General features: G+C 38.6%; 1 protein-coding gene across 5 annotated transcripts in view; it reads right to left on the reverse strand.

The window, feature by feature from the left end:
- The window catches only part of MGAT4A (alpha-1,3-mannosyl-glycoprotein 4-beta-N-acetylglucosaminyltransferase A), a 73,863-nt gene that overhangs the window by 14,517 nt on the left and 45,246 nt on the right, over nt 1-14,100 (reverse strand). For all 5 annotated transcript variants that reach the window (XM_066176563.1, XM_066176564.1, XM_066176565.1 and 2 more), the window contains 4 exons: nt 13,045-13,159; nt 5,007-5,137; nt 4,309-4,416; nt 3,715-3,908 (listed from right to left, as the gene is read on the reverse strand). In XM_066176563.1, coding sequence (XP_066032660.1) covers nt 3,715-3,908; nt 4,309-4,416; nt 5,007-5,137; nt 13,045-13,159 — 548 coding nt within the window. The remainder of the gene's footprint in view (nt 1-3,714; nt 3,909-4,308; nt 4,417-5,006; nt 5,138-13,044; nt 13,160-14,100) is intronic.

A 14,100-nucleotide genomic window follows, 5' to 3' on the forward strand; every position in this document is an offset into this window, starting at 1 on the left:
GTCTCTTCTAACCTTGCTGATTCTGTGAAGCAGTTACACACAAGAAACAATGAGCCTCATATTTTTAAAAAATTATATATGTATACTAATGAGATTGGAGTGAATTTTGGTTTTCGGTGTTTCTTTTTTTTTTTTTTTTTCCACAGTATAAAATACAGACTTGTATTTTCCTGCATCTTTTTTCTTTTAAAGGTCAGCATTTGAAATCCATTTATACTGAAGCAAACCTGAAGCCCTTTCTAAAAATATCCATTCTAAATTCCTATTGCAGAACAGCCATAAGTTATGCACTTTCAAGGGCTTTCTCAAAGTAATTAGTGCATATGTTCTTTGAAAACAACATCTGATTTGTGTCAATCACACCTATAGGGAGGACTCTGAAACTTAGTCAAAAAAGAAATGGTTGTGATGATGATGGACACCAGCATCACTTTAATGCTACAATGGAATATTTTTCTCAGATGTGTTTTGACTCGTTCATTAAGAAACTCCTAATATAATTGTCAATTTTAATAATTAAATCTGTGCTTGGAACAGCAGTGTACATACCAAAACAGCAAAGTGGATTTCATTAATTATGTAAAAATCTGAGGGAACAGAAACTCAATACTTTTTATCTTTACAATGTAGGCTGTTTTGAGCATTTAGAGAACAGTCCATCCCTTTATTAAAAAAAAAAAACAACAAACCAACCGATCAAAACCAAACATACCTTCAACACTGTTAAGCAGTTTGTTTTTAAGAGGAACATCCTTCAATCTACTTTCCTTCTCAGGGATTTTCTACTGAAAAAAAGTATGTATTTTCTTATTGCAAAGGATGAGACCCTAGATTACTATTAAGAGATTCAGTGTTTTGGCTGGAAAACTTTTGCTTGGAAAGAACTTAGAAAGCTTCAGTACAAGAGCTGTCACTTAAGTAAGCATTAAAATGTTCCAATTTACACATCCCTGTTCTCCAGGTGTGGTTTAGAACAAGCACCATCTATTTTACTGTTCAATATTCAGCAGGAATCTGCCAGCCAGGTCTTGCATAAAACAGGCACAAATGTTACTTTCTGCTCAGTGAAGTGAGCTCAGTTCTCACTTTAAGTTAAGAGATCCTTGACAGTGTTACCCCTGACAATATTCTCAGATCTCAAAAATTAAATATTTAAAGACTTAATGAAAGCTAATCGCTGAACCGCAGAAAACTCAAATTCAGTTCAGCAAAACATTCAGTGTGGAAAAACAAACTACAGGAAAAAGTCAGTGCTCTGTCACAGTGTAATAGATGTGCCATTTATTCAGTCAGAGCTGTGGTCAGTATTTCCATTAAAAAACTCCATCACAAATATATTCTGGGAGTTACTAAGCAGTTAACCTCAAACTGACTTAGCAGACAAAATTTCCTTTAAATTCAAAGACCTCTTCTAATACTTAAAGAAAAAAAGAAAAAGCCTGTTGCATCTTTTCACAGACACAAGATCACTATCAAAAGTGTATTTTCTACTCTTAATTCTCACCATCAGATTCATTCTCATTCATCAGACCAGGTAGGTCTTCCTAATGCTTGGTCCATTTTCCCTTTTCTGGGTTTCAATCTGCCAGTCACAGTATTATTTTTCACAGTATTATATCACAGTATTACTGCCTCAGAAGCATCCTTGAAATATCAGGAAACTCCACTAGACCTGCCCTTGCCAAATTTTGCAGCTGCTGCTCAAGTTACACAGACAAACAAAACCAAGTCCCCAGTAATTTGAAATTACAACATCTGTAAATCTAATTAGTCACTGACTTCAGGAAGGTAAAATACTGTAATTTTGAGGATACTGTGGCAATAGAAGCTAAAGTCATAATAAACTTTGAAATGGCTTACAGTGATAGCTGAATAGGTAGCATCATTCAAACTTACAGACTTCCTTTGAGGAAGCAACAGAATGCAAGATGTTTCCTTTCTTTTAAAACTAAAATGCACTTCAATAAATAAAAATAACAAAAAAACCCCCACCAAAAACAACAATCCCCAAATCAACCAACCAAACAAAAAAAAAAGCAAACCAACCAACCAACCAACAAAAAAAAAAAAAAAAAAAAAAAAAAAAAAAAAAAAAACCCAAACAAACCAAACAAAAAATCCCACAAAGCCAAAAACCTCCACAAAAAACACACAACAACAAAACCCTCCAGGAACAACAAAGAAAATCAAACAAAAAACCCCCCAAAAAGCAACATCCCCTCCCCCAAGATAAACCCCTACAAACAAAAGAAACTCCAAACCAAACAAAACAAGACCCTGAAAAACCCCCACTTCTTCCACCCAAAACATATCATCCTCTACAGCTAAGACTATTCTTAACACAGCAGGTGGACATGACTACTTTTATATCCTGGCTACAGTTTTCCGGGGCACATTATTTTCCCCTCTTTTACACAGATAATTAGTACTTTCTCGTTCCCCTAGTTCCCTTCAGCATTAAGGCAACAGGTATAAAAATATTTATTTTTTCAAGTGTTGGCACAGAAAAAATATTTTGCCTTTAATCCAAGGAACTATGGCAGTTATGTTCCTGCACACATGCACCTTGGAAAGCTAACCAGGGAAGTCTTTTAGAGCGTAGCAATCAACTGAGAGAGTAATTTGACATCTCAAACAACAACCTTGAGTTTCATAGGTCAGATTAGTTTGGAACAACATAGTCACAAGGGAACTACTGATCTTCACTGTTGTGCTAAGTCAAGGTGAAGACTTAGCCTTTGATTATGAACCAAGGTACACAAGTTGACTAATTGGATTCAGCTCAGGATAGCAAAAAGGTCTCCTTGACAAGAAAAACATCCAGTCAAATTGATTCAAAGAAACTTTGTTCTACCAAGCTATAGATATTGGCCTAAAAAAAACCCACATAAGGTCTGTGAAGTAAGGAGAAAAGGAATCCACTAACATAGCAATACTTCACTAGACATTAAATAAATCATGTATTTTATAAATCTTGAATTACTATGTTGGCGAGACAGTAGCCAGCAAAGCAGCAAATGAGTCCCAATAAAACTAAAGGATGACTAATGTCTACAGTGCTAACTCGATTACCCTTAATTAATCTGACCAGTAGTTGAAAAGAAGTCACCTTTAATCCTCCAACAAATCTCAGACATTTGTCTTTTGAAAGTATGCACCCCTTTTCTTCTTTGTTGCATTTTAATATTTTTTAAATAGGTCAACCTGGAACCTTAGCACAGTGACTTTTTTGAAGCCCTAAAGTTACATCTTACAAACATTTCCCTTCAGAGTCCCCAGCTTTCAGGTCTAGAGACATCCTTATACACTGCAGCAAGATTTCTGATCTGGACAACCAAGGGACCAAGGCCACAGGGCACAACATACTGTACCACATACCATGCTGTACAACTGCTCTGTAATTAGAAACAGACTAACCAAATACAAATAGGACCAAATTGGCTTCTTTTAAATTCTCTGTGTCAGAGAAGCACTGGTTTCGCATTGCATTTTTCAAAAAGGCTCCAGATTAAACGAAAAAAAAATTTAAAGCAAGACAAAATTTACCATAGTAAAAGAATTAGAGGGAAGACAGTAACGATCACTGTTTCAGCTGAACTCCAAATGTCCTACACCATTTCACTTTGGGTTATAATAACAGCCCCAAATTCTACCTTAAAGCATTCTTGGCACAAGCAACTTATTATATGAGACCAACAGCAAGTAATTACTAACCTTTCTACATTGACTGGCTTGTCAAATTTAAAGAGAATATAATCTCCAGCAACTGGTGTGACAGCCCAGAAAAAATCTTCCCCTACGTAGGTTTTTTCTAGTGTATGTCCCTGGTAGACTTTTAAAGATGTCGAAACCTCTGCAGGTGGATTCACGTGGATTTTATGCAGTAATGGTTTCAGGAAGTCTTTATCCTAATTGAAAGACAGACAAACATCATACTGGTCAGAAAACCTTGTTTATTATGTTTCTTTCCCAAGTGGTTACACTTAAAACAAACATTGGCATAAAATGGAAAATGAATGCATTACTCATTTTGGGTGCATCAGATCTTGTACTGCTTAGTAATATGGACACTCCATGAAAGTAAAAAAATTAGAAAAAATATGCCCTAGCAAAAATCCACATAAATAACCTGGACTAGCACTTCTACTTTATAGTAACCAGTCTGTATCAGATTTAATTTCAGCTGGAGCAATATACATCATGCTTGAAAACGCAAGACAACAAGAAAAAGCCTGTTTTATCCATCGCCACAATGTTTTTCATTTAATCGGCCTGCTCTGTAAAGGAAGGGAAATATTGTCTACTAACTGTGAGTTTCTGGATCTTCCCTGCTAGAGAAGAGTGGAGGCCAACATGCTGGAAAAGAGAAGGCCTGAAGCGTATTCGTAGGTTAGATTTCTGTCGATCACAATGTTTCTGAAATGGTGGGGGGAAAAGGCAAGGGTGGGATAAAAAACAAAAACAAAACAACACATTAGTAAAAACCAACACAAGGTAAGAACCTAGGTCTATTTTTCCAGTTTTTCTTGTTTTCATTCCAGAAATCTATCAAGACTGCTGTGCAAATGTAATCCTGTTCAAGGTCCTTGCACAGAACCTGTTTATTCAGGAAGGGTGTTTCTTGAGAAATGAAGGGCCAAAATTTTAAGTTTATTCCCCATTTTGAACTTTTTCCAAGACGGCTATCCAAGCAGTGACATTCTGCAGAGCCTCACAGGTGGTTACATGTATAAGTTTATTTTAGGTCTGTTACACATAGAATCTAACTAGACTTTTGCTTTTTATCCTTACTGCATCCATCTCCAAAATCTGAAGTAATAACAGCTATGATGCCCCTGAGAACTGTCCCTCTAAAGGTCTTTTTGAGATCAAAATCTTGACAGGAAGACTCTTCCAGAACATGCAGTAACTATAATGTACACTATGCTAGCTTTCAGCTCACAAAAAATCAATTCATTCATCATCATGAAAACATTTTAGAAGCTTTATAATAAAAACAAACTTACAGCATCTTTCTCAGGGTTACACACTTTTACCCAGAGGATATGGTCCAGGAGCCAATCAATAGGTTTCTCCTTATAAAACATAAATATGAACTCTACAATAAGAGTGATATCTGGAGACTGGAACATTTTACCTGTGGGTGACATTAAGAATAACTGGAGTTACTTTAGATTTGAGATAATATTGTCTTTTGAAATCAATGTGATAGCAGATGATAACATTTGTGCCAAGACAAGAAATGTTAGCACTGAACAATTTGAAATGTTATTAGAAGTTCCATACCTTTCAACTTAATAAAACAACTATTCAAACAAGAACTTGTTGTCATATATCTTGGTGCTATCAAAATATTCAGTGTATATTCAATGTACTACAACACAGCCTCCTTAAGAATAGAAATTGTCAGCTTGAAAAATTAAGAGAAAGAAGATTTATGGATTGGTATATATTATTCCCCATGTCACGTGTAAGTTCAAGCACCTGAGACGAGGAGTATTGCAAGTGTTACCTGCCTAGTCACACAATTTCAGCTTCTGCAGGTACAGAAAGTAGAGATGCAGCAACTTCCACTAACTTCAGAACCTTCTGGGCAGGAAATCAAAGGGAAAGAAGGAAGCTACCAGAACATACCCAGAGACAATGCAACTCAAAAAGAGACATCCCACAGTGACCAGAGGTTTTTTTTCTGCAGTGCATAGGCCATCAGCAGGACTTCTGGGTGGCACTGTGCAAAAGGATTCTTGGGAATCCTGCAGACTCTGAGGCTTCAAGAAGGCATTTGCAAAAGAAGGAAACTTACTGCTGATGAAGAAAATCTATTTAGTATCAGCATGAGCAATCACCTCCATGGTTGTGGAATACAATTCTCTTGCAGTAGAGGTGTCTGAAGAGAAAGGTGGCCAGTACATGGAGCTACTGTGTCAATCTGAACGCAGCGCTTGAAAAAGGTGCCTTGTATGAAAACACTGCCCAGGAGCAACACAATTGGGAGTGGGGCAGTCCAAGGCTGAAGATAGACTGACAAGTGCTTATACCAGGGACTGCACTGAAGCATTGAAACAGGCTGCTGAGGGGGATGCACCATCCGTGGAGGTATTTAAAAAGACGTGTAGATGTGACACTTGGGGACATGGTTTAGTGGTAGATTTGGCAGTGCTGAGTTAGTGGTTTGACTCGATGATCTTTGAGGTCTTTTCCAACCAAAATGATTCTATGGCCACATGCCAGCTAAAATCCCAAAGGCAGTTCCAAATTTCAAGGCAGATGCAGAAAACATCTCTAGGTTTGCAGATGAAGCTGAAGCCTTTGCTAGGTTACAACAGAGAAGGCAAGGAAGAAAGACACCATGTGACAATCAATCTCTCAGGAAGACACCGGCTGAAGTGATTCAGTTCTGCACATGTTGCTGAGATGTGGGCAGTGCTGGACATAACAGGGATGGGCTCTTGGGGCATGTGTGCATCAACAGATCAGAATCCAACTTTTCCAGTGCAAGTCTACTGTCTCTCCACATTTTGGAGTGCTATACAACACACTAACACATAGCACTCGGGCACAGGAAATGTTTTGAGGGTTTTTTTCCACTTGTGAAGGGGCCTCCATAGGCTTTCTAAATAACAAATTCCACAAGTGGTAGAGGTTCTAATATTTTCTCCTACTCTTAGGAAAACCAGCTGGAGTAGATGCTAAGAGGAGATCACTGGAAGAACCTTGCCCTTTTCAGAAAGCAGGTCTGATGCAATCTCTTTTCTTTATGACTTGTGTGAAATTGGGTAAGAAAAAAGGCCAATGAATACTCAAAGCAAAGGATACTCAATGGAAACTCTGAGAGGAGTTTGGAGTTGTCTGAGTTAGACTACATCATTGTGCCATGTAACAAATATGGAAAAAGCATCTGACTAAAGTACCAATTATTTCACCTTTTAGAATGATGCTATACTCATTATAGTAGACAATTTACTCATTGGGGTGGGAAAGTAAATGTGCTAAAACATTAATTGATTTGACATTGCTGTATCAAAGTTGTCCCTCACAGAAACTTTTCATCCAGCCTTTTACAAAGCAAAAATATTGTCATCATTTTTAAGTAGCTGTTGCAGTGAGTATACTCAAATAGGTTTCGCCACATGAAAAATACTCTAACTAAAACTTGAAACTCCCACTACACAAGGGACAACTCCTACGAAGCTAGGGACAAATGCGAAGTTTTATTGCTAAAAGACATAACAAAGATGTTATAATTTTTATTAGTACATTGTTAGTATTTACACACTATATTGTCACATTGTTTAACATTATTTGTGAAAGTAAATATTTAAAAATGGGTAGGAAACAATGATATGATTAGTTAAATGTTGTGTAAAATACTCATGCAGAATAACAGCTTTCAGCTTGTCACACTTCCAACTAAACAGACCCCAGTTTTCCTGGTGATTCATCTCTGCCTACTGCTTTCAATGGCATAGGGCAGGAGAAGAGAAAAAATATGGTAAGCCCTAATAAAACACCAGCTAAAAAATGGGACTAATCAGATGTTTCTGGGATTTTTATGGGACTGAAACCATCATTTCTAGGTGACACCTGCTGAGGCAGTCTGTCAGTCACATCTGTTTCCATAGGAAGTGCACCTTTCCATGTACAATACTTTGAGAGTCAGAAGACAGAAATATCCCCACAATATTGCCCTAATCTCAATGCAAGTAGACTGAAGAGACAGTTTATTCTCCTCCAGGATCTATACACAGCCATGATGCTCTAGAATCCTTTTCTTCTTCTACCCAAGGACAGAGCAGAAGAATCACACTGACATTTTTTTTCCTTTGACTAGCTCATCTTCTGAAGAACACAAGGATTATCACCTTTACTTGTCCTCACTCACAGACCATGTCACTTAGAACTTGGCATGAAGGTACAGGATCCTACAATTAAGTAAACTGCGAATAAGACTGAAGGTAAGAGTAGGAATTTACTCTTATCCCTAATTTAAGTAATCCTAATTTTATATAAAAGAGAAACAGGATTATCAATGAATTATTTACCTCCATATGGCAAACTTGTCTAGGCTCAGAGGCAGTTTCCTCTAGGCCAGCACTCTACTGTGCACCATGCAGTCAACTACTCCAGACTTGGGGAATAATCTAATTGCCAGGGTGATGTCACTGGGCACACCAGGGAAAAACAAACAAGCAAACAAAACCCAACCAACCACAAACAAACAAACCAACCAACCAACCAACCAAGCCACCCTGATACATCCAACTGCAGCTAGTCAGAATAAGTGAGATAAGCCAGCTGTACCTGCACTGGCATCTTTAGAGCTAAGTGGCCTCCCTGCATTACACTGCGTAGCACCATGGAAGTGTTCAACAGTGGAGACAAACTCTTCTCACGTTAATTCCTAAAGAACGCTGGAGCAAAGACAAACAAGAAACACCCTGGTCCCAAGACAAGCCCTTGTCTTCCTTTAGTAACCAAGAGCAGACAACCACATACCACTTTCTGAAACACTGTCACCACCTTCCACACACAGCTTGGCACAGTTTGGCCCCAGCCCCTTGACCCTCTGTATAACATTGCCTCTGTCATTTCTGTCTCAGGACACCACTGGCACAGCAGTTCTGCCATGGATCCACATTCCCTTTTTTTTCCATCAGAACAGTCCTCCTTACAGCAGCTCAAAACCAGAGCTCTGCAGTGAAGTCTCTGGTAAAACAGGTCTTCAAAGCTCTGGATTCCTGACTGGCCACACCTAGTCCTTGTAATGGAAACCAGCCCAGTACAACACCTACTGCACAGATCCAACACCCAGCTCCTCTGAATCCAAATCAACCAAGCCCTTGCCTAGTCTCTCCTGAGCAAGAGCAGTAGCCTGGCTTCCCCAGGGCACAGCCACAGCCCAAAAACAAGTGGCAGCATTTGCCAAGGTCCTTCTGTCCTGCAGCAGCGTATGAGGAAAGTGTTGTGAGCCACCATTGAGACACCATCCAAATCCCCAATGTGCAGTCAAAAATCATCAAGCCAAAGACACCTAAGCAAAACACTGTAATGAACACACACTGCCTCAGACTGCAAACTCTGTGAAAGAATTGAAGCAATGGCTCATCTTGCACCATGTTCATGCACTTAGTACAGTATATGGGAACAGACATAAACCCCGGACACTGTGCTGACAACACTTCAGAGGTTTTGGATTCTGGGTGCATACAACCTACCATTGTGAAAAAACTTCAAAATCTGAAAGAATTAAGAGACAAAGGTTGCTCCATAAAACCCTAGAGATACAAAATGCAAACTTTCTCCAAATTATTTGTCTATATTGTTAAAATTATGATCAGGACTGAAAAAAAACCCTAAACTGTGGAACACTTTCTGATTTACTGTGCCCTGACAAGACTTCTATTCATTTTTCAGTCCTTTTAAAGGCCATCCTTAGTGAATTATTCTGGTCCTCTCAGTATTTTGCTGGCAAATACAAGGCACACAGAAAATGAAACACTTTGTTTTCTAGTTCTCTGAACTGCAAATATCTAAATCATCCATTTTAATTCTTCCACATGAGCATCACCAATATTGAGTCTACACCAACAATAATTTTACACCTGCAAGCACATATTCTAGCTATGGCTGATGTTTTCAATGCTTTCCCTGTTAATGATATGCAAATTGCTGGCATTAAAACCAGAATCTCTTTGAAGTTATTTAAAGCTCAAATGTTTGACTTGATCTGCTCTTTCCCAAACTTCAACTATGTGCACAGCTTGAGCAAAACTGCAATCAGAACAACTTAAAATAATCAGAACAACAGGCCTTAAAACATCAGGGCACAATAAGACTCAGAGGAACTGTATAAGACAACCAAAAGGCCATTTCAGGCCACTCCAATAAATGTTTGTGACAGCTGGCATTATAGCTAGAGTGCAAGGATTGTAGTTCCTCTGGAAAACACTTCAGCTCACAGCCAGTTGGAAGACAAATCATTATTCCTCATAAAAAGCTAGTAGGACTTTCCTACATTAGGTCACAGGGCTCGCAGTGCAAACAAGAATCCAGAAGAGTAAAAGATACATCTCCTTCCACAAAGCTTCTTAAGGAAACAGCATACATCTCACCCATTATTTATTAGATACTTGACAGCACTTAAGACTATGCTTTCAGGATTAAAAAAAAAAACCAAAGGAAGCAGCGTCTGTTCCGTGGCAGAGGTGACAGAATTCTGTAATCCTGCTGTCAGCCTAAATAGCTACATTTGCCATTTCCTCATGTAGCACTTGCATAAATTAGATTTTCAGTTCAGAAATACACTATGACAAAAAAATCCCACGTTTTTACCTCGCAAACTTGCAAGCTAATCAAGGTTTCCAACAGCTAACAGTGAATCAGCCACACCTCTCTTTTTGAGAGATTATTTCTAAATCAGTAGCATCTAGACAACAGTTGCCCAGACAAGCTGTGGATGGTCCATCCCTGGAAGTGTTCAAAGCCAGACTGGATGGAGCTCTGAGCAAGATGGTCTAGTAGAAGGTATCCCTACCCTTGGCAGGGGGGTTGGAACTGGATGATATTTAAGGTCCTTTCCAAACCAGGCCATTCAATGATTCTGTGAATTGAGTGCTCTACATTCCTTCTTGGACATCTACACATAAAACTGATCCCCAGTTACAAACTACTGTTATTCTTCCCAGAGATATCTTGCATTACCAAATTACTGCAGTATCAGACAGCATCAAGATCCATAAAGGGATAGCAGAAATAAGGCAAATCTACATTACTTGCATAACATTTCCAAGCAATATATGGTTATCTCACACAAATGTGTACCAGAGCCAAAAGGTTTAGTTGCTCTTATGAATACTGATTTTTCTCTCAAAACTTAAAAACAGGATAAGTAGCTATATTGAAAGAAGAAAAAGATCTAATTTAATTTTCTAGGTAGAAAAGCAATGTTAAGATCTATAGCCATAGCTAAATGCATCTGAAATTCTACCGGTATCATCTAGTTAAAAGGAGGCAAATAAATATGATACAAGGAACAAAGAACAGGGATGCAAGCAGCAGGAGCTAACAACTAAATTTAACTACAGCTACTTTCAGAGCCCACACTACCCAGAAGTATACAGACAGTATAGAAAAACAACATATTTTTAAACAGTTGTGCTTTTGATTAAGCCATGTCTCAGTATTGAGAACTATCTACCCAACCCCACCAGGCTTAAGCACTGCGCCCTCTACAACAGCACAGAGAACAGAAAGGGGGGGTGAAATACAAAAATACTAAGCAGGTTAAGTGACCTGAAATACAACTGCATGGGGTAGACAGTGCATGTCCTAAAGTGTAAGCTAATTTAATGCATATTTGACGTGTCATTCTCACAGAGTGACAATTTGTAAGCGAGCACACTCTACTACTAAATCAGGCAAATGTAGAATAAATGTAAATTCTATAGTCCAGGAACTTCATACACAATTTACACTTAAAGTGCAATTACACTAGAGGTAAAACACAAATTGTGGGCTTAGTCTGGATCAGTGTTTAACTGTTCAACAGTAGAAACAAAGTCTCATCCAATGCTATATTCAACCAGTCACTGCTAACACATAACAGAATGTTGCGAGGAGTTACCCAACCAGGGAGAAATTTGTTTAGGGCACGATGTCAGTAAACTACATAAATTCTTATTTTTCCATGCTAGGCAGCATAATTTCCTATTTCTCCCACCTCTAAGGCCACAGAACCAAAGCCATAATTATTGTAGTATATCTCTGATGGTAGCCCAAAGCAGCTAGGTGATGGCCAGGTGCATAAGGAGACTTCACTCTGCCCATTTCCTTTCTTCCTTCCCATTGTTTCTGTAGGTTAAACAGGCAGGCGAGTCTACAGAATACCAGAATACCATTCTGTACCCTAACACAGCATGTACGAGAGATAATTACTGTTTTCCTTTCTCCTCCAGGAACCTCTGAGACCCCCAAAGTCAGGGAGCTATTGCACACCTGATGCTGAGCTGGAAACAGGATGGCACTTATCCAAGTAGCGCAAACATTCTCAATTCTCAGTACAACCATTATGGGTTACTGACTTTAAAATGAAGCCATTCTGTGACAAGTAGATCCAAAGGAAAGAGAACAACAAGAATTTCCAAGAGAATGACAGAACTCCAGGCTGTTAACTTTTATCTGTTACATATAGGATTTTCTTTCTGTTCTGAACTCAACTTATAGCCTTCATATTGGAATTGTGTGTGTTGACCACAAGAATCTCCACAGTCTGCCCCAGCTTTTGATTTTTCCTTGCATATCTCCAGCCTGCTGCTTTTAAAAAGATCATGACGCATAAGTGCAGTAATGAAATAACCTTTTGATTTGAAAAATCCCTTCAAAACTTCTCTATCGTTGCTTTTCTGTTTAGTATCTCTCCATGAAAAGATTAGTGTAAGAGCAAAGAACCGTAATTTCCAGAGCACCCTGGCAGTCAACCCACAACCCGAGATCCTGCATTAACTCCTCTCAGTGTTGCTCATTGAAAATGACAGACTCAGACAGCATCTAGGAAGGAGAAGATTGTCGTAACTTCTTCGTGAAGTAGAAAGATGGAGAAAGAACAGGCTTTGCAACAAACTGATGCCTGCTAATTCTTGGAAATTTTAGTACAAACACCAATGACGTTATTTTAGGTGGAGCTAATTTTCATGGTTTTTCTTTACTTCAGTTATGTTTTAATTACATTTTCGTTTTAACGGCAGCTAAATGAAAAATAAGTCATGCCTTGCAGTTTGATTGTTAATATTTTTGTAAGTCAACCTTTGTTTATAAAAATGCCCTCTTTTCCAACAGTTCGAGTTTGCCTCCATCATACTAAAGTATACAAAACAAATGAGGGGCAAAAGCCACAGCCATGAACTAAACAAAAGTTCCTAAAAAAGGCAATGAATTTCTTCTCCTTGGTCTATTTCCAGTACAAAGAAGATAGCTTTGAAGTCAGATCACTATTATTTCACAGGTTGAGTATGAACTTTCAAACTGCAGAAGTGAACATTTTCTTACCAATGAAACCCAGCTGAGAAAATTCTAGAATCATCCAATCTTCAGAAGCGAGCTGAAGCGCAAAATTTTTAATTGTGCTGAAATAATTCTGCTTGACAACAATGTCATCTTCAAGCTAGAGGAAGGTAGAAGTGATATCAACATTTAAAAAAGCATTAGCAAAGCAATAGAAAAAAGTACAGCTAGGAAATACTGACTTATAATATACTGCTAACACCCAGCCATATATTTCTAGTGCTAGCACTGATATAAAACAGATGCCATAGCCTGGAATAACTACTGTAGGGATCAGTCTGCCTATTTGTGGAGAACTAATACAGAATGCTTCTGTAGTAAGAATCCACAAACACATCTTGACTTCTTACTTCAGAGCACTGCTTTTCCAGCTTCTTTCTTCAAAGGAAAATCATCCATGAAATAATGTTAGTCTAAGCGGCATCATCAGAACAAGTTCAATATCTGTATTATTTGTACACAAATGTGACTTTGCTCACAAATGTAAGAGCACTGAAAGAGTTTCTCCTCTGAGACGAGAGGCTAAGAGACAGAATATCTGCAGAGGTAGGATTCATCTCACCTGCCCAACAGAAACACACAAGCATAGTCCATAACCACCTAGTCCAGGCTGCAGAACTGCCAACATGGGGTGCTACAATCCCTTTAATTCACAGCAAGTGCAGGCCATTGCTGCATTAGGGATCCTGCTTCTCCTGTCCTTTCTCACAGTGCAGTCATTCCCTCCCCCCTTGTGCTGCCACTAATATTTGTGCAACTTCCAGGTATCAAACCAGACTGTCACATGTTACTGGCTCTGCAGTTTCCCAGAGAGCTGAGACTCCAACAGCTCTCAGAGAGGAGTCAGCATAGCTTTGTGAAAACTAGATGAGATGTGTGGGACTTTACACCCCAAGGACACAGGCACAAAATCTAAATAAAGATCATTAGTGCAGTTACTAAATCTGCAATGCTTGTAGGTAAGACTTCTACTTCAAAGCAGAAAACACACGATAGGAACAATTCTGGGCTAAACTGAAGAACTACTGCTTAACTCTGTTG

The sequence above is a fragment of the Chamaea fasciata genome, unplaced genomic scaffold (genome assembly GCF_029207755.1).
Source record: "Chamaea fasciata isolate MVZ Bird 193981 ecotype frontalis unplaced genomic scaffold, bChaFas1.0.hap1 SCAF_2, whole genome shotgun sequence".
NCBI classification, from domain to species: domain Eukaryota; kingdom Metazoa; phylum Chordata; class Aves; order Passeriformes; family Sylviidae; genus Chamaea; species Chamaea fasciata.